This window comes from Ovis aries, chromosome 6, assembly GCF_016772045.2.
Source record: "Ovis aries strain OAR_USU_Benz2616 breed Rambouillet chromosome 6, ARS-UI_Ramb_v3.0, whole genome shotgun sequence".
NCBI classification, from domain to species: Eukaryota; Metazoa; Chordata; class Mammalia; order Artiodactyla; family Bovidae; genus Ovis; species Ovis aries.
In genome coordinates, this window is record NC_056059.1 from 45,088,718 (window position 1) to 45,110,716 (window position 21,999).

At 45.9% G+C, this 21,999-nt stretch overlaps 1 protein-coding gene and 1 long non-coding RNA gene across 3 annotated transcripts in view; one reads left to right on the plus strand and one right to left on the minus strand.

The window, feature by feature from the left end:
- Positions 1-4,016, minus strand: part of CCDC149 (coiled-coil domain containing 149) — a 115,555-nt gene extending 111,539 nt beyond the window's left edge. For both annotated transcript variants that reach the window (XM_015096417.4, XM_015096416.4), the window contains exon 1: positions 3,815-4,016. In XM_015096417.4, the coding sequence (XP_014951903.2) occupies positions 3,815-3,862 (48 nt within the window). In that variant the 5' untranslated portion in view covers positions 3,863-4,016. The remainder of the gene's footprint in view (positions 1-3,814) is intronic.
- Positions 3,585-21,762, plus strand: LOC105608879 (uncharacterized). The gene is made up of 3 exons (XR_001041079.5): positions 3,585-4,251; positions 5,238-5,326; positions 10,614-21,762. It is a non-coding gene; the product is annotated as an uncharacterized LOC105608879 (long non-coding RNA).
- The last annotated feature ends 237 nt before the right edge of the window (positions 21,763-21,999 follow it).

Consider the following 21,999-nt stretch of genomic DNA (forward strand, 5'->3'; position numbering starts at 1 on the left):
GACAGATGACCAGGATTTTTATGTTAGAAATAAAGTTATGGATTGTCTGCACGACTGCATTTCAAGATGTCCTCTTGTATTTGCAAGCTCACCTCAGGTGGCAATGAGAAGATGGTTTCCCCCTCCCCAGACATTTAATTTCCAGAATAGAAGAGCATCCACGCTTCTTTCACATGCATGAGGGCTGTGTTTACTTCAGGGCCTGAGAGAAGGCTGTAGTTTCAGCTTGTTATACTGAAAATATGAAAATAAAACTGATCTCTATAGGGTCATTTAAATGAAAACTGCTTTCTAGAGGCAAACCGGGAAACAAACTGATTGAAAGAGAGCACAGAGCCCTGGGCAGGAAGGGCGACGGGGTGTGGACTCAGGGCAGGAGGTAGGGCCAGGGATATCTGCAGAAATAGGTGGGCGCCTGTCAAAAGCCCATTTGATCTGGGTTACATGTCTGGTGACGTCTTCCCCAGTTCCTCCCACTGGCTTCCAAAGTCACTTTCAAAACCATTAGACTCTGACCGTTGTAGCTGTTGTTCAGTCACTAAGTCATGTCTGACTCTTTGCGACCCTATGGACTGTAGCTGGCCAGGCTCCTCTGTCCATGGGATTTCCCAGGCAAAAATGCTAGAGTGGGTTGCCATGCCCTCCTCCAGGGGAACTTCCTGACCAAGGGACTGAACCCCTGTCTCCTGCATTGACAAGAGGATTCTTTATCACTGAATCACCAGGGAAGTCCCACCCACTGACCATACTCTTCTTTGAATCCTACTTGCGTGAGTCCCAGACGATGTCTCTACACCAGACCCAGTGTACACCCATGGGCAGGAAATGGTCAGGGAAACACCTGGGGAGCCCTGTTTGTGAGAAAAGCAGATTTGGGGGGACTATAGCCCTGGCACTTTCATACATTAAGGTAATTAGTTTCCCATGGTTGCCACAACAGATCACTGAAAGTTGGGTGGCTTTTCACACAGAAATGTATCTCTCATGATTGTGGAAGCCAGAAGTCCAAAATCAAGGTGTTGGCAGAACTGGTTCCTTCTGGAGACTCTGAGGGACAACCTACTCCAAGCCTCCTCCAGCTGCTGGTGGCTGCTGGCAGTCTTGGCATCCCCTGGGCTGTCACTGCCCAGCTCCCCATTCTACCTCTGTCTTCACAAGGGCTTCTTCTCTCTGTGTCTCTGCTTCCCCACAGCCTTCTGCCTTGCAGCTCTGTGTCTCGAATCTAAGAACACCAGTCCTTAGATTTAGGGCCCCTTCCTAAATCCAGGATGATCTCATCTTGGGATCCTTAGCTGATTTTATCTGCAAAGATCCTGTTTCCAAAAAGGTGTTATGACAGCTACTGGGACGTTAAGACTTAGATATATACATGGTGGAAAGAATACAATTCAACGTACTACATTGGATCTGGGGAGAGACCCAGAAACTTCCATTTCCTCCCCAAATTCCATTGACTCTTCATACTTTTTATTCCCAAAATGCCTCTGATAATCTGTAGATCATACTCTGAGCAATACTTATCCAATTGCTGAGGATTCAAAGATGAATAAGACAGAGACCCCTCCCTTCAAGAACCTGCTCTCTAGGCGAAGATACACACAGATAAACTGGTGATTAAGACACAAAGCATGGCCTAGTGATCCTGAGCTCTGGAGTCAAACAGACCAAATTCTGCCCCCTTCAGATGTGAGGCTCTGAGCAAGTTCCTTAGCCTGTCTGAATCACGGTTTCTTTATCTGTAAAATAAGAACTAATTTCTACCTTATACATGGTAGATGGACTCAAGGAACAGCTTTTGGCTATTATGAAGTTGAGAAGCATTCTGCATTCATTTTCATACCCCACAGCCTCGGGCTGTGGGTCCCCCGTGTCCTTAGCTGTAATAAATGTCTGAAGGCAACACGGCAAGTGCCCTGGAGATACACAGCTAGGACAGGCAGGAAAACTCTGGAAAGACCCCTTTCTCGACCTTGACTTATTCTCCAAGTATACTTTTGAGGACCTACTGTGTATGGAGCTCAGTGTGTAGGCACCTGGAACAAAGCCAAATGAAACACATAGCCTAGAGGGAAGACCAGAAGGCTGCAATACCACGTGGTCGGTGCAGGGTAGAGGCATCCTGGATCCAGGACAGCCATGCCAGGAAGTACTTCCTTCTTTGGTCTCACATCCTTCATATTCCACCTTTTAGGATTCGCTTAGTGTTTGCAGTGTGACACTCTTCCCACAGTATACTATATATGCTTAAGGAGTTCTCTGAGGGCAGAGGGGTTGTCTGTTTTCTCGGCCACTGCATTCCAAATACAGAGCGAGGTACCTGACTCCTAACAGTCATTCGACAAGTATTTGCTGGATTAGTGAACATTCTGCTATTTCAGAGCTCAGCACTGGACTTCCAGGAAGAAGCACCTCCAGCTTCCTCCACTGCTGGGTGTGATTCTCCATGGGCCAAGAAAGAAGATCTCCAGTCTCTGTCCCTGACAGAGGAGATACACAACAGAGTATCATAATACTGAGCAGCTATTGCTTACAGACTGAGAGTGGACAAGCTAAACCTGACACTTGAAGCTTTGACAGCCCACTCCTCTTCAGAAATACAATGTTCTGCACACTAGACATTAAATATGGCTATTAGACTGAGCTGGAGGCCCAGGAAATGATTAAAGGGGAAAGACGGTACAAGTGTTCCCCTCCAATACTCAAGAAAGGAAGACAGCAAACCATTGCGCCCCGACTGGTACACAGTAGGATTAAGAAAAAGGAGGCCCAAGCTGGCCTTGCCGGTGGGGATGGTCCTCAGGAGGGAAAGAACGGAGAACCGCTGGGAGATCATCAGCACGGCTGGGTACATGACTAACTGCCATCACAAATAATGGTAAGTCAGGAGAAGCAATTTACCTGTGAGACTTCAGCACCCCGCTCTCACCTGGAGAAGTCAGACCCCAAAATTCTTAGAGTGGGTTGAAGGGGAAATCTCATAGGAGCGCAAAAGCCGACCCCAGGGGTGTTTATAACAAAATCTTGGCGGGGCAGTGGGGCGGGGTGCCGCGGCGCCGGGCTCAGGGCATTCTCTGCTTCCACAGAGAGTTCTGCACCAGTGCTTCACTCCTTTGATAAACAGCCAGGCACCTTACTGGAGAAGGCAATGGCAACCCACTCCAGTACTCTTGCCTGGAGAATCCCATGGACGGAGGAGCCTGGTGGGCTGCAGTCCATGGGGTCGCACAGAGTCGGACACGACCGAAGCGACTTAGCAGCAGCAGCAGCCGCCGCCACCTTACACAAAGGTGGCCCACGGTAAATATGTGTCGGCTGAACTGAACCTGAATGAATGAAGGCTACGGAGGACCCTATGGAATCTCCCCTCCCTCCCCCAAACCTCCGCCGCAGGTGATTCCGCCTGTCTCGGCACCCGGATTCAACCCCCCCAGCACGACCTTTCCGCTTCGGCACTGGGCGTCCAATCGCTTGGCTCCAAAACAGCGGTAACCGAGAAGGCAGGTGGGGCTTGGCTCCCACTCCCGGATCCGCGCTGCTCTCTCCAATCCAGGGCCAAGCCCTGCCCAGAGGGAAGGGCCCTCCCCAAAGGCTGGCACCAGCTGTCACGGGAGAAAGTGGCGCCCGGACAGACGGGAAAGTGCGGAAGGAACCGCGCACCTTGCAGGACGCGCGGGGGCAGCGAGCCGAGGCCAGGGAGTGCGCGTCCCCCCGCGAGTCCCCGCCCGGCTCGGCCACCCGGGGGTGGGGGGCGTGGGCTCGGGGCTGGCGGCCGCTCGGCCTGGCCCATGCCGCCTGGCCGGCGCCTCGGCCTCACCTCGCTCACCAGCCCCTGCCAGTCGCTCTCGGTCCGGTCGCCGTTCATGGCCTTCTCCTCCCGGCGAGGGCCGGCCTCTCTAACGCCGCCCTCCTCCGCCGCTGCGGCCGCCGCCGTCGCCGCCCGGGCCCCGCGCGGCCCCGAGAGGGCCCGGCACCTCCGAGCCACCGCGCCGCCGCCTCCGGAGGCCGCCCGCGCTGTTGACTCAACGTCAGCCTCCGCGGGAGGAAGAGGAGGAGGAGCCGAGGCCCGGTGCCCGGCCACCGCCACCGCCGAGCCGGCCCGGATCCCGCGCTCCCGGTGGTCCGCGCCCCAGGCCGCGGGAAACTCCTGACCACCGCTCTCCAGGCGGGAGGTGGCTCGGCTTCCCGCTACAAGAAGTAAATCCCCCAATCCAGCCGTTCCCTGACCACCATCACGGCTCCCACCACTAGAATGTAAGCCCCACTCGGGCAGGGGGTTGCCTCCTTCCCTGATAAACCTTAGGTACAGGGCCTGGCACATAGTAGGTGCCCTGCAAATATTTGTCGAACCTATGGATGAATGAATTACGTGTTATATATTCAACGTAGTTTTAAGTTACTAATGTCTGTTTCTATTTATTTCTTGAATTATCAGCTGTCATGAATAAAACAAATACTGAAAATAAAACGGTAATGAATTATAAATAGAAGCTAAAGCTCTGAATAGGATGCTTAATGTGTGTCGAAAGAGATGTTGAAGACAGTGGCATCAAACTGAGACTTTCTCATAAGTGGAAGGACTAAAAGGGATTTACAGAGAGTAGGGGAATCTTCACACATGTCTTGTCAGTATTATTGGAGGTGGTTTTCCCCAGTCACCTAAAATCCTGACCTGAACCAGGACCAGCGGTGCGCTTTCCATACTTTGAGAAGTGCTGCCTGTGGAAATGAGCATATAGGTTGAGAAGCTGTGAATCCATTTTACAGTTGTGAATGCACCGCCTCCAACATTTATTTGTTTTAGTGCCTAGTGATCCTGACTCAACCCTGCAGGATGGATGTTACTTCCATTTATTAGAAAAAGTGGAGAAACAGAGACTCAACTAAGACTTCTAGTTCCCAAAGACCCTTTCTAGCATCTTGGAAACCTGAAAATGAAGTATCACCCCCTGGGAATTGGAAATATTGCATTGTATTGTTGGCCTTGTTTTATTGGTGTGATAGGTTGTTTGCAAAATACTATCAATAATTTCCTGCCCATCTTGCAGTCAGTGTCCATAACTTTGACTCTAGGCTCAGCCATGTGACTTGCTCTGGCTAGTCAATGTTTGCAAATGTGACTTGCTCTGCCAAGTCAATGTTTGCAAATATGACTTGCTCTGGCAAAACAACGTTTGCAAATGTGCTACACAAGGAGGCTTGTAACTGTACAGTAGAGTTTATCCTTTCTATGCTCTTAGGAACCTGTGATCACCACCTTAGAAACAAGCCCAGAATTGCTTGCTGGATGATGAAGGACTCACAGCCAACAACCAGTCAACTGCTACACGTGAGTGAGGCCATTAACTCCCAGCAGCTACCATTGCCTGTATGGGTCCCGTTGAAATCAATGGAACTACCCAACTGAGCCCTGGCTAATTTGCTGACCTACAGAGCGTTATGCTAAATAAGCTGTTGTTGTTTCGAGCCACTAAGGTTTGGGATGGTTTGCTATATATCAACAGCTAATTAATATAAATGGTGACACCACTGATGAAGACCTGGATGACAGAACTCTTCTTGGCAGTCCTGGCATCATGACCTGTTGGGGCCTCATCTAAAGAAGACTCTGGCAGGCCAGGGGCTATAGAAAGGAGCCAGTCAAGTAGGCAGCACTTTTATTCAGTGTCTGTTGTGTGTGCTCATCCTGGAGACATTCAGTAACAGTGCAGACCCTTTAATAACCGGTCCAGGTCCCTTTCCTCGAGGGTTTGCAAACCTTATCATTTAAGTTTTGGAAACAAGTGCTCTAGGGAACAAGAGAAAAAAGATGGGGCTAGAATATAGCTAAGACTTCTGGGCTTCTGACCAGCTGGGCCGCCTAATCCATTATTTGTAATCCAAGAGAGTGGAAAGTTCATCCCTAAGCTGAACATCTAGGGTTAACTTGGCATCAAACACTTGTTCCTAACAGCCCGATAGATGTCTCACACTAAGAAGAAAGGTATTGTCTGCCAATACGTAGCCCTCTGGCAAACCAACTGATTTCATTCCAACCTGTCAATGAAAAAGACTGTAGGAAGAGTGGGCATATACTTGGTCCATCTTGTGTTCCACTGCCTCGTGGTCTGCGTCTTGCTCCTGGCTAGAATTCAGGTGGGAAAGCAGCCCGCCCCTTCCAGTTACCATGTTTAGCTGAAGCTTTCAGAACTGCTGTGGCTTTGGGGGCTTCACTGGTATTTCAGGCAGTAGGACAATCGGCAAGCTGTTGGGAGTGAAGGAATCTTCACATGAGAGATCGCGTAATTTAGGACCACTCTCTGAGTGACTCTGTTGCCCCTTCTTGCTTTCCTTCTCTGAAGTAAGTCAGCCAGTTATTAAGGTGTCTAAAAATAAAACTGGGAAGGACAAATCAAAGAGTGGCCAGCCTCTTCCTGCCCCAGCATGTTGAGAAACTTTCAACTCACTTGAAACGGCATCTCCAGTTGCCTGGGTTTCCCTTAGAGGTTTTATGCCCCAAGTGCCAGCTCAAACCTGCTTAGCTTGTGAGATGTGATGAAATCACACACCAAGGCAATGTAGCTGCAAGCGTTTCTTTTTTATCTCTTTTCATTTATGTAGCCTGACATTGAGTAATAATAATAATTAAACGCAGTTTAAGCTTTTAGGCACCTATACCAGGAGGCCTCTAGACACCTCATCAACAGCAGCCCAGGCTGACAAAAACCAAGCTAATTACATTGTGGTTAACTTTTTTCAAAGAAAAAAATTAAACCGCCCAGCAACTGTCCTCACCTCTGATAAAAGTAGTACATCAAATGTTCCATCTCACAGTCCATTTGCATGGGACCAATTTAAAGCCAAGTGGCTTTGTCTTAAATTTGCCACCCTAGCACTAAGTATTGAAACATGGCTTTAGCCTCTATTTTTACACCCCCTTAACTCTCTGGAAAATCTCTAGGGACCCAATTTTTCCATGTATATTCATAGCCCCAGGGCCAGTTCTATTTATTTATTTATTTGAACTACATTCAGAAAACTAAGATCATGGCATCTGGTCCCATCACTTCATGGGAAATAGATGGGGAAACAGTGGGAACAGTGTCAGACTTTAGTTTTTGGGGCTCCAAAATCACTGCAGATGGTGATTGCAGCCATGAAAATAAAAGATGCTTACTCCTTAGAAGGAAAGTTATGACCAACCTAGACAGCATATTCAAAAGAAGAGACATTACTTTGCCAACAAAGGTCCATCTAGTGAAGCCTATGGTTTTTCCAATGGTCATGTATGGATGTGAGAGTTGGACTGTCAAGAAAGCTGAGTGTGGAAGAAATGATGCTTTTGAGCTGTGGTGTTGGAGAAGACTCTTGAGAGTCCCTTGGACTGCAAGGAGAGCCAACCAGTCCATCCTAAAGGAGATCAGTCCTGGGTGTTCATTGGAAGGACTGAGGCTGAAGGTGAAATTTCAATACTTTGGCAGCCTCGTGAGAAGAGTTGACTCATTGGAAAAGACTCTGATGCTGGGAGGGATTGAGGGCAGGAGGAGCAGGGGACGACAAAGGATGAGATGGCTGGATGGCATCACCGACTTGATGGACATGAGTTTGGGTAAACTCCAGGAGTTGGTGATGGACAAGGAGGCCTGGCGTGCTGCAATTCATGGGGTTGCAAAGAGTCAGACATGACTGAGCGACTGAAATGAACTGAACCGAACCGATAGTTAGAAGAAAGTGCTTAGGTGCTTTGGAATAATGCTTAAAACTATCAAAAGTTTGAGAGAGTTTTAGCTTCATCTAAGAAACTGAACCAGCAGATACTGATGAAAACAAAACAAAATAAATCTCAGGAGAGAATGGGAAAGATAAGATGACTTGAACTTATCATTAGAAACCAAGACTCCCGTTTCGGGTTCTCACCTGACTTATTAGATAAGTTTGGCCACGTCAGAACAGCTCCAGACACATGGGGAAGCCCTAAAGCTTTTGATACAACTTCACCACACAATATTTTCAGTTCAAAGTCTGGCTTCCCAAGCAAAAATGTCAGCATTCTCAGTAAAGGAAACTAAGCAAATCTTCAGTAGAGATTTCGGCTTGGCTCCTCTCCAAATGTACAACTGGGGCAGTGTTCATGGCCATACTTTTCTCCTGCCTGAATTAGGAAACCCAGTCTGATGAACCTGGGAAGGAAATGATTCTTAATGATAGTGGTTTATAGCGGTTATATGTATGTGTGTGTGTGTGTGTGTATATATATATATATATAAAATATAATAATTAGCTCTATATAAGCCAAGGTCCCCAGTTCTTCCTCTTGTCAATGGAGGGCCAAATTAAGCAGGGCCTGCCAAGAGCCTCCACGACCTGGTTGCTAAATGCCTTCCTTCATCTTTGACTTTAACCTGGGGCAGGGGACTACAGGTCCCAGTATGCACTGCAGATAACCTGAGGTCCTCTAGGCCACTGGCCTCAGTTCTGTAAAAGATATGCCTCTTCTCTTCCCTGTACCTGGGGATACTGTGCAAAGGGCCTCCTCCGTCATTTCCCTGCTAGGGCCGACAGCCAGACACCAGACAGATAGACGAGGATTCTAGCTGGATTCCTGACATAGAGCATTCTCTGTCTCTTAGCCCCCTGAGCTCTTGGGTGCTCTCTCTGCCTCCACTAGGCCTTCCCTGCCCAGCAGCAAACAATCAGTTGCAAGCTGCTCCCCCCACCTCCAGCCCCGCTGACTGCCAATCAGCCGGGCAGCAGGGGGTGGAAGGAAGTTCCACTCCCTGCTGAACCTGCACTGAGGTACTCAAAATGACTGAGTGGGGCTGATGACGACCTGGCAGGCCAGGGACCGCCGTCGCCATCAGAAGGGGTGAAGGGTGGGTGTGATTGACTGGTGCATTGCAGCCAGGAGGCGGGGATGAGCCGGAGGTAGAGGGGCAGCTTCTTTTACCTATGGAAGGGTTCTGATAAGGGAGACCGAGATGTTAGGAGGAAAGGACAATGAACTGGAGAAGGAAAGGGAGATGCAGGGCTTGTGGCTCCTGATAGGCCAGGAAATCAACGAGAGATTATGAAGTGAAGCAAGAAGGAAAACGACAAATGTTATATGATACCACTTATACGAATGAATGACATGAATCTAAAATATGACACAGAGCCTCCCTGATGGTTCAGTGGTAAGGAACCCTCCTGGGTTCCACCCCAGATTCGGGAGGATTCCACGTGCTGTGGAGCTCCCATGCACCACAACAATTAAGCCTGCACTCTAGAGCCCAGGAGCTGCAACTACTGAATCCATGTGCTGCAACTATTGAAGCCCTAGGGCCCTGGAGCCCGTGATCCGTAACAAGAGAGGCCATCACAATGAAAAGCCTGCGTACCAAAGCTAGCGAGCGGCCCCTGCTCGCCGCAACTGAGGAAGAGCCCGAACAGCAGCAAAGACCCAGCACAGCCAAAAATAAATCACAGTTTTTTTTAACTGTGTAAGAAAACTTTAAAAATAAAATAGAATATGAAACAAATGAACCTTTCTACCAAACAGAAAGAGACTCACAGATGTAGAGAATAAACATGGGCTTACCAAGGTGGGTGGGGGCAGGATGGACTGAGAGTTTGGGATTAGTAAATGCAAGGACAGCAGAGTCTACGATATAGCACAGGGAACTATATTCAACATGCTGGGATGAACTATAATGGAAAAGAATATAAAAAAAGAATGTATACATATGTATGTATATATACATATATATAAAATATAAAAGGAACACACACACACACACACACACACACACACACACACACACATACATATATATAAACTGTGAGAAAAAAACTGAAAACCTTGGGCACAGGGGTTGGTGGGGATAAATCCAACCCCACCCAGTGTGGGAAGTGGAGTAAGCCATGGCCCAAGGAAATAAATGGAAAGGAGACAAGGAAAGTCATTCCACTCTCAGATTATTCAAATTTGTTGTACTTATTGATAATGTATTTCATTTCTTCCACGTGGGGGGGATATGATTCAGCACAAATTTGATGTAAATTTATGGAAATAGAAATACAGAGAGACTACGGGTCCTTGCTGCTGGCGGGTTAGCAGCTCAGCCCTCACCCGAGCTCGGGTTACGGCTCTCTGGACTTGGGGAGCTGAAAATAGAAACGTCTGACTTGGGGATCACTGGCCTCTCCTACAGGCCAAAAGAGGGACTGACCCTGTAGATTGGCAAGGCTTATTTAAAGAAAAAAAAAAAAAAAGCTTGATGATTATATAAAATAGGATCACCTACATTGTCCTCCTGTCTGATATTTGTCTTTAGGTTGGGGGACAGTTTTTACCCAGTGGAGATGGATGGGCTTATTTCAGTGAAAAGGAGGGGCAAACAAGGAAGAGATTAACATTATCTAAGACCTACTGTGTGCTGTGTACACTACCTACTGTGTAGTGAAGTGACACAAATGGTTTTCCTCCTGTACTGTGGAAGAATCATGGGGCTAGGGGAAAAAAAAGAGAAAACAATTTTCTAGACAGGGTGAAAGGTGGCATTTCATACAAATGGCCAGAGCTGGTCAAATATTTATTGTCCATTAGGCTGTCCTTCAGAACCCTGGATGTTGATTTGTATCTTTCCCTTTCATACCAGGTCACGGCATTTCTCTAACGATGTGCCTCTCCCAGCTGGCAGCAGCCTCTCCAGCCTGGCCATGACCCTGACATCCAAGAGAACCTTGCACAGTTTGGGAATAGCTTCTCTGAGCCAAGCCTTACTCTGCAACCTGCAAGTGAAATGAGAGGAAATTCAAGAGACCAAGATACAAAGCCAGACCAAAGGGTTTTACTGCCCCTTCATTCCCGCTGGAGATAAAGATTACTGGTACACTGGTTCTCGCTTTCCATCAAAGCAAGGATTCCTTTCAACATCCAAACAGTTGTGAGGTCCTGAACCGCTGAGCTCACCTGGTCTAGGGGCACTCAGAAGGTGTTTGTCTGCAGCCCACAGCCAGGGTCTGTGGGTGTATTTGAGTAAATGTTTCCAAGGATGGCAGCAATCTGCTCACTTGTATTACATCCATGGGGCAGAAATTGTTAGCTCTTGGTGACACTGTTTATAATGCTTTGACCTCATTCAGTCACCGAAAGGCAAATTTCTCTTTGTTCTCTTACAGGAACACAACGAGGCAAGTAAACATGATGTCTAAGAAAGACTGTCAACAAGGGTTTACAGGCTTATCATGCCCTTGCTGTTCCACTGAGTAGCTTACCTTTGGGGAGAGAGGCATACATATGTCCCCTAGATGCCCACATGTGACACAGTGGTTGTCATTTATTAACACTGGTTGTTCCCATAAGGCAGGAAAAATAATCTTAAGGTGACATAAGAGAGTCTGAGGAGGGTCTTCTTTAACTTGTAGGGTCATTTATTCACTCAGCAAACATTTCTTGAGCTTCTCTTAGAATGCTGAGCTAGGCAGTGGGGAGGACAAAGAGGCTAAGACCCCTCCTCTGTCCTCGTGGCCCCAAGTTTAGTAGCTGAGTTCCCCAAGCATCTGAACACTGCAGAAACATGGAGAAATATGCCAGAATTGGACTCTTCAACTATGATATGTCATATAGTCAGCCTCTTTAGAAACTGGGAGCGAATTAGGAAATCAGATCCATTTGGTACACTTATCATGGTTAAAAAGGCAAATTTTATCTTATTTATATATATTTACCATAGTAACAAAGTTTTAAAAGCTAAAAAATTTTAAAAAAAATGAAAAAGAAAACCCAGATCCATTTAGAAAGATGGGAGAGGACAAGGTCAAAGACAACGAAGACACAGAAAGTATGAGTTTGCAAGTTTACTCACCAAATCCCAGAACATTTGAAAAACAAGAAGCAATGACCCCTTTTCCCAGGTGAAGGAAAAGTTGAAATTGGACCAAAAAATTTTCAAAAGGGAGCAGTGGGTTGGAGCCTTGAACCTGGGAGCTGGAGCACCTTCACCTCTCTGTGATTTGGTGTCATCAGCTGTACAGTGAACAGACTGGGCCAGATGACCTTGAAGGTCCATGACTCCATGAAATTAAGCTGAATTTTACATTTGGTTGCAACTCTGTACAAAAGGTTAGTGAAAGTACTGTTAATATCAAAGAAAGATTACAGCACCATAAAGTGTTACAAAGATGAGGACTCTTAGCTAGCTGGACCCCTTACTGTACAAGAGAAGAAACAGAGGCCCAGAGTGATAAAGTACCGTGCTTGAAGTCACAGAGCTTGTTAGGGACAGAGCTGTGTTCAGAGTCCAGACCTTCTAATTCCTTCTAAATCCATGCCCTGGCTCCTTCACAAGGCTCTGAAGCTAGTATTTGAGATTTCTGAAGACCAGAATTCTGGTTATCTATTGTTATGCAACAACCCTTAATAGGTTCTTGATAAATGCGTTTTGAGCTCTATTTAAACACTATCCTATTCAATAATAGCGTAGACTAGCACTTAGCAGCAGCAGCAGCAGCATTTACTGAGTGGAGAAGGCAATGGCAACCCACTCCGGTACTCTTGCCTGGAAAATCCCATGGGTGGAGTAGCCTGGTAGGGTGCAGTCCATGGGGTCGCACAGAGTTGGACATGACTGAGCGACTTCACTTTCACTTTTCACTTTCATGTGTTGGAGAAGGAAATGGCAACCCACTCCAGTGTTCTTGCCTGGAGACCCAGGGACAGGGGAGCCTGGTGGGCTGCCGTCTATGAGGTTGCATAGAGTCAGACATGACTGAAGCGACTTAGCAGCAGCAGCAGCAGCAGCAGCATTTACTGAGCAGTTGCCATATGCCAGGCACTTGGCTAAGTACTTGACATGTGTCACCTCAACTGATCTTTATAAAACTGTATAATTATCTGTAATTATCCTGGGCCTGATATTCAGCAGGTAAAAGCCAGGAAGACTCTATTAGTTGTTGAAGTTGTAAAATACTTCCATATGAGTTGGTAAATAACAGCTGCTCTGTGCCCCTTACCCTTAGACCTCTTCTCCACTAAACACTCCAGCCCAAGAGAGACCCAGGTGAGCACAGGCGGGGTGGACCCCTTATCATGTCTGAGGCCCTGTATGTTTCCCTCACCGTGAATCACATTACCCTGTGTCTTCCTGTTCTGAGCTGATTCCATGCTGAAGGGATAGACAGAGCTTGGTAGTTGTGCTGGAACTTCAGCAGGTTAAGTGCTTGTTGTCTGCCAAGAATCTTCAAGAATGAATGGGTGGATGGAGGGAGGGAAGGAGGGAGGGATGGATGGAGAACTTAAGAACTAATGCGCTAGAGTCACTCTCCTGTGGCCACTTGTGGGACTGGCAGCCTCTGCAGGATGATTTGTGGGCTGTTAAATATTTTGAATATTGCTCTTAATTGTCTACATTTGACAGAAAAGGCAGTTGAGAATTTTAAAGTTTTTAAATGACTTGATCAAAGTCACATAGCTATTAATAGTGAGAGGGTTTTTGTGTGCATGTTTGTCTTGGCCAGCTTTTTCGTGATTCTATGGACTTTGGCCCACCAGGCTCCTCTGTCCATGGGATTTTCCAGGAAAGAATATTGGAGTGGGTTGCCATGCCCTCCTCCAGGGCCTTCCTGACCCAGGGATGGAACTTGCGTTGCCTGTGTCTCCTATACTGGCAGGCGGATGCGTTACCACTGAGTCACCTGGGCAGCCCAGCATGGAGTGGGTCTAGGACTAAATGCCTCTGAGCTCCACATTCTCTGCTGTTGCACTAAGCTTCTGTATTAGCATTTTAGGGCTGTTGTAACAAAGGACCACAGACTGGATGGCTTTAACAACAGAGATTTACTGTCTAGAAGAACGAGAGGCTAGAAGTGTGAGATCAAAATCAGCTGTGTTGCTTCCTTCCAAGGACTGAGAGGGAAGGATCTGTTCCAGGACTTCCTCCTCAGCTTTAGACAGCCATTTTGTCTCTGGGTCTCTTAACATTGTCTTCCTTCCATGCCTGTCTTAGGAGCCCACCCTAAGACAGGGCTTCCCAGGTGGCACAGGGATAAGGAATCTGCCTGCCAATGCAGGAGACACAGGAGATGTGGGTTCCATCCCTGGGTGGGGAAGTTCCCCTGGAAGAGGAAATGGCAACCCACTCCATTATTCTTGCCTGGAGAATCTCCACGGACAGAGGAGCGTGGTGGGCTAAAATCCATGGGGTTGCACAGAGTAGTACACGATTGAGTGACTGAGCACACCACACAATACTGCATTATGACCGTATCTTAACTAATTCCAGCTGAAATATTCCGATTTCCAAATAAGGTCACAGTTTGAGATACTGGGGGTTAGGACTTCAAACATAGGTATCTGGAGGGAGGACTCAGTTTTTTTCTTTTTCAATGAAACTTCCTTATCTCTGTGTAACCTAAGTTAGTGTTTATATAATCATTTGGAGAAAGTTCACAATGCACAGGTCTACTAGCACCCCAGTTCATTCTTGACCACTGTAGAGGGACCTCATACTTCAGTCAGAAGTAGTGTGAATTGATACTGACTCAGCAACGTTTGCCTCCCCCCCCATGCATTCCATACATTTCCACTGTGGCAGCCCCTTCTGATGTCCAGTCAAAGGCTCTGAGATGGGGTGTTCTTTATTCATTTTTATTATTTTTCACCCTATTTCAACGTCTTGGGCTCGTGGCTGTTTCTGCAGTCACTTTGGGTGCATGAGGTCAGCCCATGTCCCGTTAGCCATTCAGTGAACTCTGCAACTCCAGATATCCTGGAACTGTGGTTTATATATGACGAACCCTTCTTAGTCTCAAGGAGCTACTGCAAAGGCCTTTCCCAGGAAGTGCTATTTGGAGCTTTTCTCTCACTGGGAGCTTTAGCTCTACTCGCTGTATGTGAGATGGTCATCTGGTCTGCTTTGGCACAGGCAGTTGAAACTGAAAGTAACCTTGGTCTCAGATGCAATGTCCTCAGACTTGGAAACTCATTGCACCAAAAATGTCTACAACTTATTTTTCCCCTTAGATTTTCTTTTTTTATTGATTTTCCATTTTTAGCACAAGATTGATCACCAGCAAAATACCAATTTACATACAGATTCTGCTAAACTCAGCATCCTATATACTTGGGACTTTTTCATCCATAAACCAATTTTTTAAAGAGAGAGATTCTATTATCAGAAGTGTCCCTGACGACAGTCAAGATGGCCTGTAGAGAGCAGACTCAGGAGGCCCACAACTTGGTGGGGGTGAGCTCAGCTGATTTGTGAGCATAATAACTATGAAGCTAAGGTCGCAGTTTGATACCCATCTGGGCAGGTTCATCTTTTGCTTACTTTTCTGGCCACAAGCCTAAACTGCAAACCTTGGTCAGCTATCTTACAAGTTCATTCAGTAAAATTCTACAAAGAAAACTTTGAGTACCTACTATGTGCCAGGCACGCTTTGGGGACTGGGAATAGAGCAGGGAAACAAGAAGAACATGAGCCTGTCCATATGATGTTCACAGTGCCATGATGAAGTAGATATCAAACAGCTATGCAGAGGATTAGTTAATAGCACAGTGATAAGTGCTATGAAAGAAAAATACAGGGATGCTCTGAGAGCATGTGATGGGAATCTAAGTTGTGTCATTTAAAGCAAGACCTTAAGGATGTGTAGTTAGCTAAGCAAGAGGATGTGCCAACCATGTGGAGACAATAGCGTGAGAATACAAGAACCTCAGGCAGTTGATTTAACCAAGGAGTAGGGAAGTGAGTGACAGGAGATCAGGCTGGAGGGAGGATCAAAGTCAGATCTCTGTTAAGGAAGTTGGAATTTGCCACACAAGCACTGGGAGCCCTTGAATGGTGTGTTAGGATTAAAGTGATCCTTGAGTCACAGAGACCCAAACATACGTGGCTTGAACAAGAAAGAATTTAATTTCCCCTTCACATGACAGGCTGGCAGGCCAGTCGTGCTCCCAGGGCCATTTAGGGCCTGATGTTCCTTACATGTTATGGTTCTTGCTTCCCCTAAGACATCATCCTGAAGTGCAGATTTGAAGCTGAGTTGCTGGCCTAATTGTGTTCCAGCTGGTGGCATGGGAAAAAAGCCACGCCCTGTGACTTTTTACTAAGCAAGTGAAAGGGAAGTGGTAGGTGCCCATTCTACTCATGTTCCCTTACTGAGAACTTAGAACCGTGATCACAGACCACTGTAAAGGAGTCTGAGAAATGTACTCTCCAGCAGAGGAGTCTGTAACCACAAAGAAAACAGATTTGAGGTGATGAGAATAGGCAGAAATCTGACCCAAAGGCTTTTAAGCCCTTTTGTTGTTTAGTCGTATCCAACTCTTCGCGACACCATGGACTGCTGCTTGCTAGGCCTTCCTGTCCCTCATCATCTCCTGAAGTTTGCCCAAATTCATGTCCATTTAAAGCCATACAGTGATATAATAAGATCAGATTTTCAAGTTCGTATAGTTTAAAAAGATTTTGCAAGTCACACAGACCAGATTCTCCAAATTACAAATGTGAAAACAAAATGAGGTCCAGGTCCCAATCAACTGCTGCTGCAAGACAAACCATCCCAAACTTAGCGACAGAAAAGATGTCTTTATCTTCATGGACTCTGTGTAAGGGATTCAGAGAGGGTACCGTAGGGCCAGCTTGCTCTATTTTGTACTGCCTGGGGTCTCTGCTGAAGAGATTCAAAAGCAGAGTGACTCCATAGTGGGGTCAGAATCATCTAAGGACTCATTCTTTTGCATGCCTGACACCTGGTCTGCTGCTGCTGCTAAGACACTTTAGTCGTGTCTGACTCTGTGCGACCCCATAGACGGCGGCCCACCAGGCTCCTCTGTCCCTGGGATTCTCCAGACAAGAATACTGGAGTGGGTTGCCATTCCCTTCTCCAATGCATGCATGCATGCATGCATGCTAAGTCGCTTCAGTCCTGTCCGACTCTGTGTGACGCTATGGACAGCAGCCCACCAGGCTCCTCTGTCCACGGGATTCTCTAGGTAAGAATACTGGAGTGGGTTGCCATTTCCTTCTGCGGACACCTGGTCTGGAAGGACTCTAAGACTATTGACTAGAGTGTCTACTTGTGGTTTCTTCATATGGCTTTTGTTTCTCACAGTATGGTAGCCTCTGGGTGGGAACTTCTCATATGGGGCTGCAGATTGCAAGGATAACTATTTCAGCAAACATGGTGGAAAGTACATTGCCTTTTATGATCTAACCTGGAAGTCATTTCACAGCATTTTCACTACATTTGTTGATAATGAGAGAATCGAAAGCTTGTCCAGACTCCACCTCTTAATGACAGGAGTATCAAGTTACATATCAGATGAGCTTGCGGGGTGGGAGAAATTGTTGTAGTCACCTTTGGAAAACATAATCCAATACAGTGACCACACCCACAGGCCACAATACCTATTGCAGAGGGTATTATCTCTTTTCCAAGATGCATGAAGTCTTATCCCATTACTCCATCAGTTGTAAAACTTCAGAATCTCATCTTAAAAGTCAAGTCCAAGGGTGGATGATGCTTCTCAGGTACAGCTTTTAGCTGATCTCCTTAAGTACCATTCCTGTTAATGAACTAAAGAGAGGATTATCCCTTACACATACAAACTGCACACACCTGTAGGACAGGTGTAGTATGACTGCTGTCAACATTCCTTTCACAGATGGCACCAGTGGTCACTTCTGAAATCTGAGCTCATGTCAGGTTTTAGTTTTATTCTCTGGGAGCTTTTCTTTGTGGCTCTAGTTCTGCCTTCTGAGTTATCCTTTCTTTTCTATAAGGAGTGATTCATGCATGCATTTTAATAGTCTTTACAGCCTGCTTCTTATCCTTAAAAGATTGAGAGTCAAAAATCTCTTCATTTTATACTATCTTTGTTCCTCTCAGTCAATGCTGCATAGTTTAAAAAAAAAACTTTGTGTGGTTTTTTCTTCTTTTTGTAAGTGTGAATCAATATATATTAGATGAGACTACGTTTACAAATCTCTTTTAGTCATGCCCTTCTCTCTCGGGCCCTTATGTAGCTATTGTGAGACAACACCCTTAAGTTTCTCAGAAGTCTTATTGTTTAGTGAAGAAGTTCTACAAAAGACACATTAAGATCCTTAGAAGGACCTTTGTCTTCCTGGGAGAATCTCTGAGGCAGCATCTTAGATCTTTCTGAGACTGAAACAAAGCATCTTATAGCACGTCTTGAATCTACATTTTTCCAGAAGCCGTTTCTTACTTTGGGACACTTCCTGGCAGAAAAGACTGTTCTGTAAGCTTTAACAGTCTCCAAGTTACACTTGAAAACTTAAGAATTTATCCTGTTATCTGTTGTGAGACAACACCCTTAAGTTTCTCCTGTTATCTGTCTCACTCTCATTTTTTTTATTGGCAGCTGGAAGTCAAGCAGCACCCTCAATGTGCTGCCCAGAAATCAAATTTACTAGATTTATTTTCTACTTTTATATTTTATCACAGGGAAACATTTTGCTGAAATACTTCCACCACACAACAAGGATTTCCTTTCCCTCAGTTTCTGATAATATGCCCCTTGGTTTCCTTTAAATCCTCATTAGCACTGTCCTTAGACCCTTCCAGCCTGCCCTAACCTCCCTGTCAAGGGCTTCTGGGACACACCTGCCACAGGGTCCCAAAGCTAATGCCACGGTTTTGGTTTTTTGTTACAGTAGCCCCCACTTCCAGATTTCAAATTTTCTGTTTCTGATTCCAATAGTATTATTCCTATTACCTCCAAACCTAGGGGCATTAAATATTATGCTCAGTCGTGTCTGACTCTTTCAGCCTTATGTACTGTAGCCTGCCAGGCTTATCTGTCCAAGGGAAGATAAGTATTCTTCCCTGTCTTCCCAGGGAAGAGTCCTGGAGTGGATTGCCATTTCCTTCTCCAAAATAGTATGGCAGTGAATTATTGGAGTCAGGAATTCCGAAAGGATGTAGCAGGGATAGCTTGGGTCCAGTGCATCTCAGGTGAAAATACTTGAAGGCTGGGATTGACTCCATGAATGGCAGCTGGACCATCTGGAGACTTCTTCAGTCACACGTCTGGCATGCGGGCCAGGAGAACTCAAAGACGAGGACTTGTAACTGGAGGGGCCACCTGTGTCTATTGCACACTCAGCTTCCTCACAGTACAGCAGCCTTGGGATAGTCAACTTCTTCGTCGGCAGCCTGGTTCCCAGCACAAATGTTCAGATGAGCAAGTTGCATTGCATTTTATGACTTGGCCTCAGAAGTCCTCTGTGCTCACTTCTCCCACATTCCATTGGTTGTAAGGAAGTCCCAGCCCATTTGGATTCTAAAGGAAGGGATGTGAACTTTTCCTCTGGGTGGGAGAGTGTCAAGGTCACCTTGAAAGGAATATAGGGGATGTGAGATTTTTGAGGCCATCTTTGGAAAATGTAATCTGCCACATCCAGGAAGGTCATTACTGAAGCAGCAGAACGGCAACTCGTTTTGAAGCCCAGATCCCCTTTCTTTTGCTGCACCATGCTGATGCGTCAATAGCATTATTTGCATGAATGAAGGTCCTTATGTTATTTAAAAGAAAAGTTGAAACATAAGGCAAAACGCCAAATTCAGTCTCAATTGAACATTCTCCATATCACAAATGCAGCATAAATATATGTTTTCCATAGCTCTCGCAGAGCAAACAGCTGCATTTATTTGCGTCCAAAAACATGGAAAAATTCCAAACTATAAGCAAAGTGAAGAAACTCAAGAAAACTACTCAAACTTCTCCAAGTGTAAATCTTCATAAAAATAGTTGTAAGGTTGATTAAAGCAGGTGCTGAAATCTCCTAGTCTGAAGAGTTCCACTTATAAAAAACCCCTTCCCATGTAATGATGTCATTCTCTAGGTTCTGCTTCTATATTTGTCTAAGCAGTCAAATGCCTATTAAACTTTCTTGACCCAAACCCCCACTATCTCCAACACACATGAACTCAGTCTCTCTCCTCTCTCAATATGCACACACACACAAGCATACACAAACTTTCTCTTGGAACCTTTAAATCTCCTTAGATCCTTAATAAGAAAGGTTTATTTTCTACAGCTAAGACTTGGCTTGGACAAAAGTCAGGGCACATATATTTGTGGACATCCATGAAGTCTATTTTACTCTATTCCTTCCTTTGGGCCTATGAATAAAGATTTCGTTTGGAAGAAGAATGAGACCAAAGAACCTTATAAAACTGCTCACCCCTCTTCCCCCTTGATCATATATTCAATCTCTGGTCTGAGAATCTGAAAATGTCAGAAATGCATTGTTCCCTACGATTTAGCATTAGCAAGAGGGCTCTTTGAAAGGATTCTATTACATCTTTATGTCTTTGCACATAAACTTGGTCTTCTCTGAAAACTCAGTTCCAATTTGATTTGCAGTGAAAATCCCTACAGTTGTGGTAAGGATTTTAAGAGATGAAGACAAGAAACACCATTCAGCAGTTACGGTGTCTATACAGCGTGCTAGGTGCTTTTCTAGACATGGGTGCCTTGGATGGTTTGGCATAAAAGAGGTCAAGATGCATCCTGTGTGTAGATGAGGCAGGTGCCCAGCAAGGAGGAGATGATGGAGGGGGAGGGAGGGGCAAAACCAGGGGAGATGGGCACAAGCTGGTTTGGAAGGATGCCTAGGAATGTCAATAGAGTGGGTGGTGCACATAAAGGAAGAAACCTTGACCTTGGCATCCTAAGTTTCTCTCCCTTTCTTAATGAGCTCCCGAACTCCGTCTCATTGTCTCTGTGGGAACCTGACTAGAAATCTCCCCTTGGCTCCCGCTATTCTTATTATTTCTCTCTCTGTTTCAAACACCCTGGCCAGGCACATCCCACCTCAGCCCCTTGGCAGTTTTGTTCCTCTTGCTTTGAATGCTTTTTCAAAACTGTGAGATCAATTGCTGTGGTGTTCAGCCCCCCAGTTAGTGGTACTTTGTTGTGGTGGCCCCAGCACCCTCATACAGATGTGCTGTGGTCTTCACAGAATAGCAGTGTCCTCCTATTGGTCTCTAATGTGGCCAGGAACTGAACCGAGTCCAGAAAGCAAAGAAGGCAAAGAACAGGAGGAGCAGGTTGCTCTCCACCTAGCAGCAGACACCCTTAAAAAAAAAAAAACTGAATGTGACAACCTAGAGGGGTGGGGTGGGGTGGGAAGTGGGAGGGAGGCTCAAGAGGGAGGGGATATATGTATACCTTATGACCAACCTAGATAGCATATTCAAAAGCAGAGACATTACTTTGTCAACAAAGGTCCGTCTAGTCAAGGCTATAGTTTTTCCAGTGGTCATATATGGATGTAAGAGTTGGACTGTGAAGAAAGCTGAGTGCCAAAGAATAGATGCTTTTGAACAGTGGTGTTGGAGAAGACTTGAGAGTCCTTTGGACTGCAAGGAGATCCAACCAGTCTATCCTAAAGGAGATCGGTCATGGGTGTTCTTTGGAAGGACTGATGCTAAACCTGAAACTCCAGTACTTTGGCCACCTCATGTGAAGAGTTGACTCATTGGAAAAGACTCTGATGCTGGGAGGGATTGGGGGCAGGAGGAGAAGGGGACGACAGAGGATGAGATGGCTGGATAACATCACTGATTCGATGCACATGAATTTGAGTGAACTCCAGAAGTTGGTGATGGACAGGGAGGCCTGGCATGCTTCGATTCATGGGGTTGCAAAGAGCTGAACACGACTGAGCGACTGAACTGAACTGAGCTGATGGATGATCCATGTTCATGTATGTCAGAAACCAGCACAATTGCAATTATCCTTCAATTAAAAACAAATGAAGTTTTTAAAAATTGGAGTATAGTTGATTTGCAATGTGTTAGTTTCAGGTGTACAACAAAGTGAATCAGTTACACATATACATATATCCACTTTTTAAAAAATTATTTTCCCATATAGGTCATTACACAGTATTGAGTAGAGTTCTCTGCACTATGCACTAACTAGGTCCTTATTAGTTATCTATTTTACATATAGTCATGTGTGCATGTCAATCCCAGTCTCCCAGTTTATCCTTCCCTCTTCCCTTT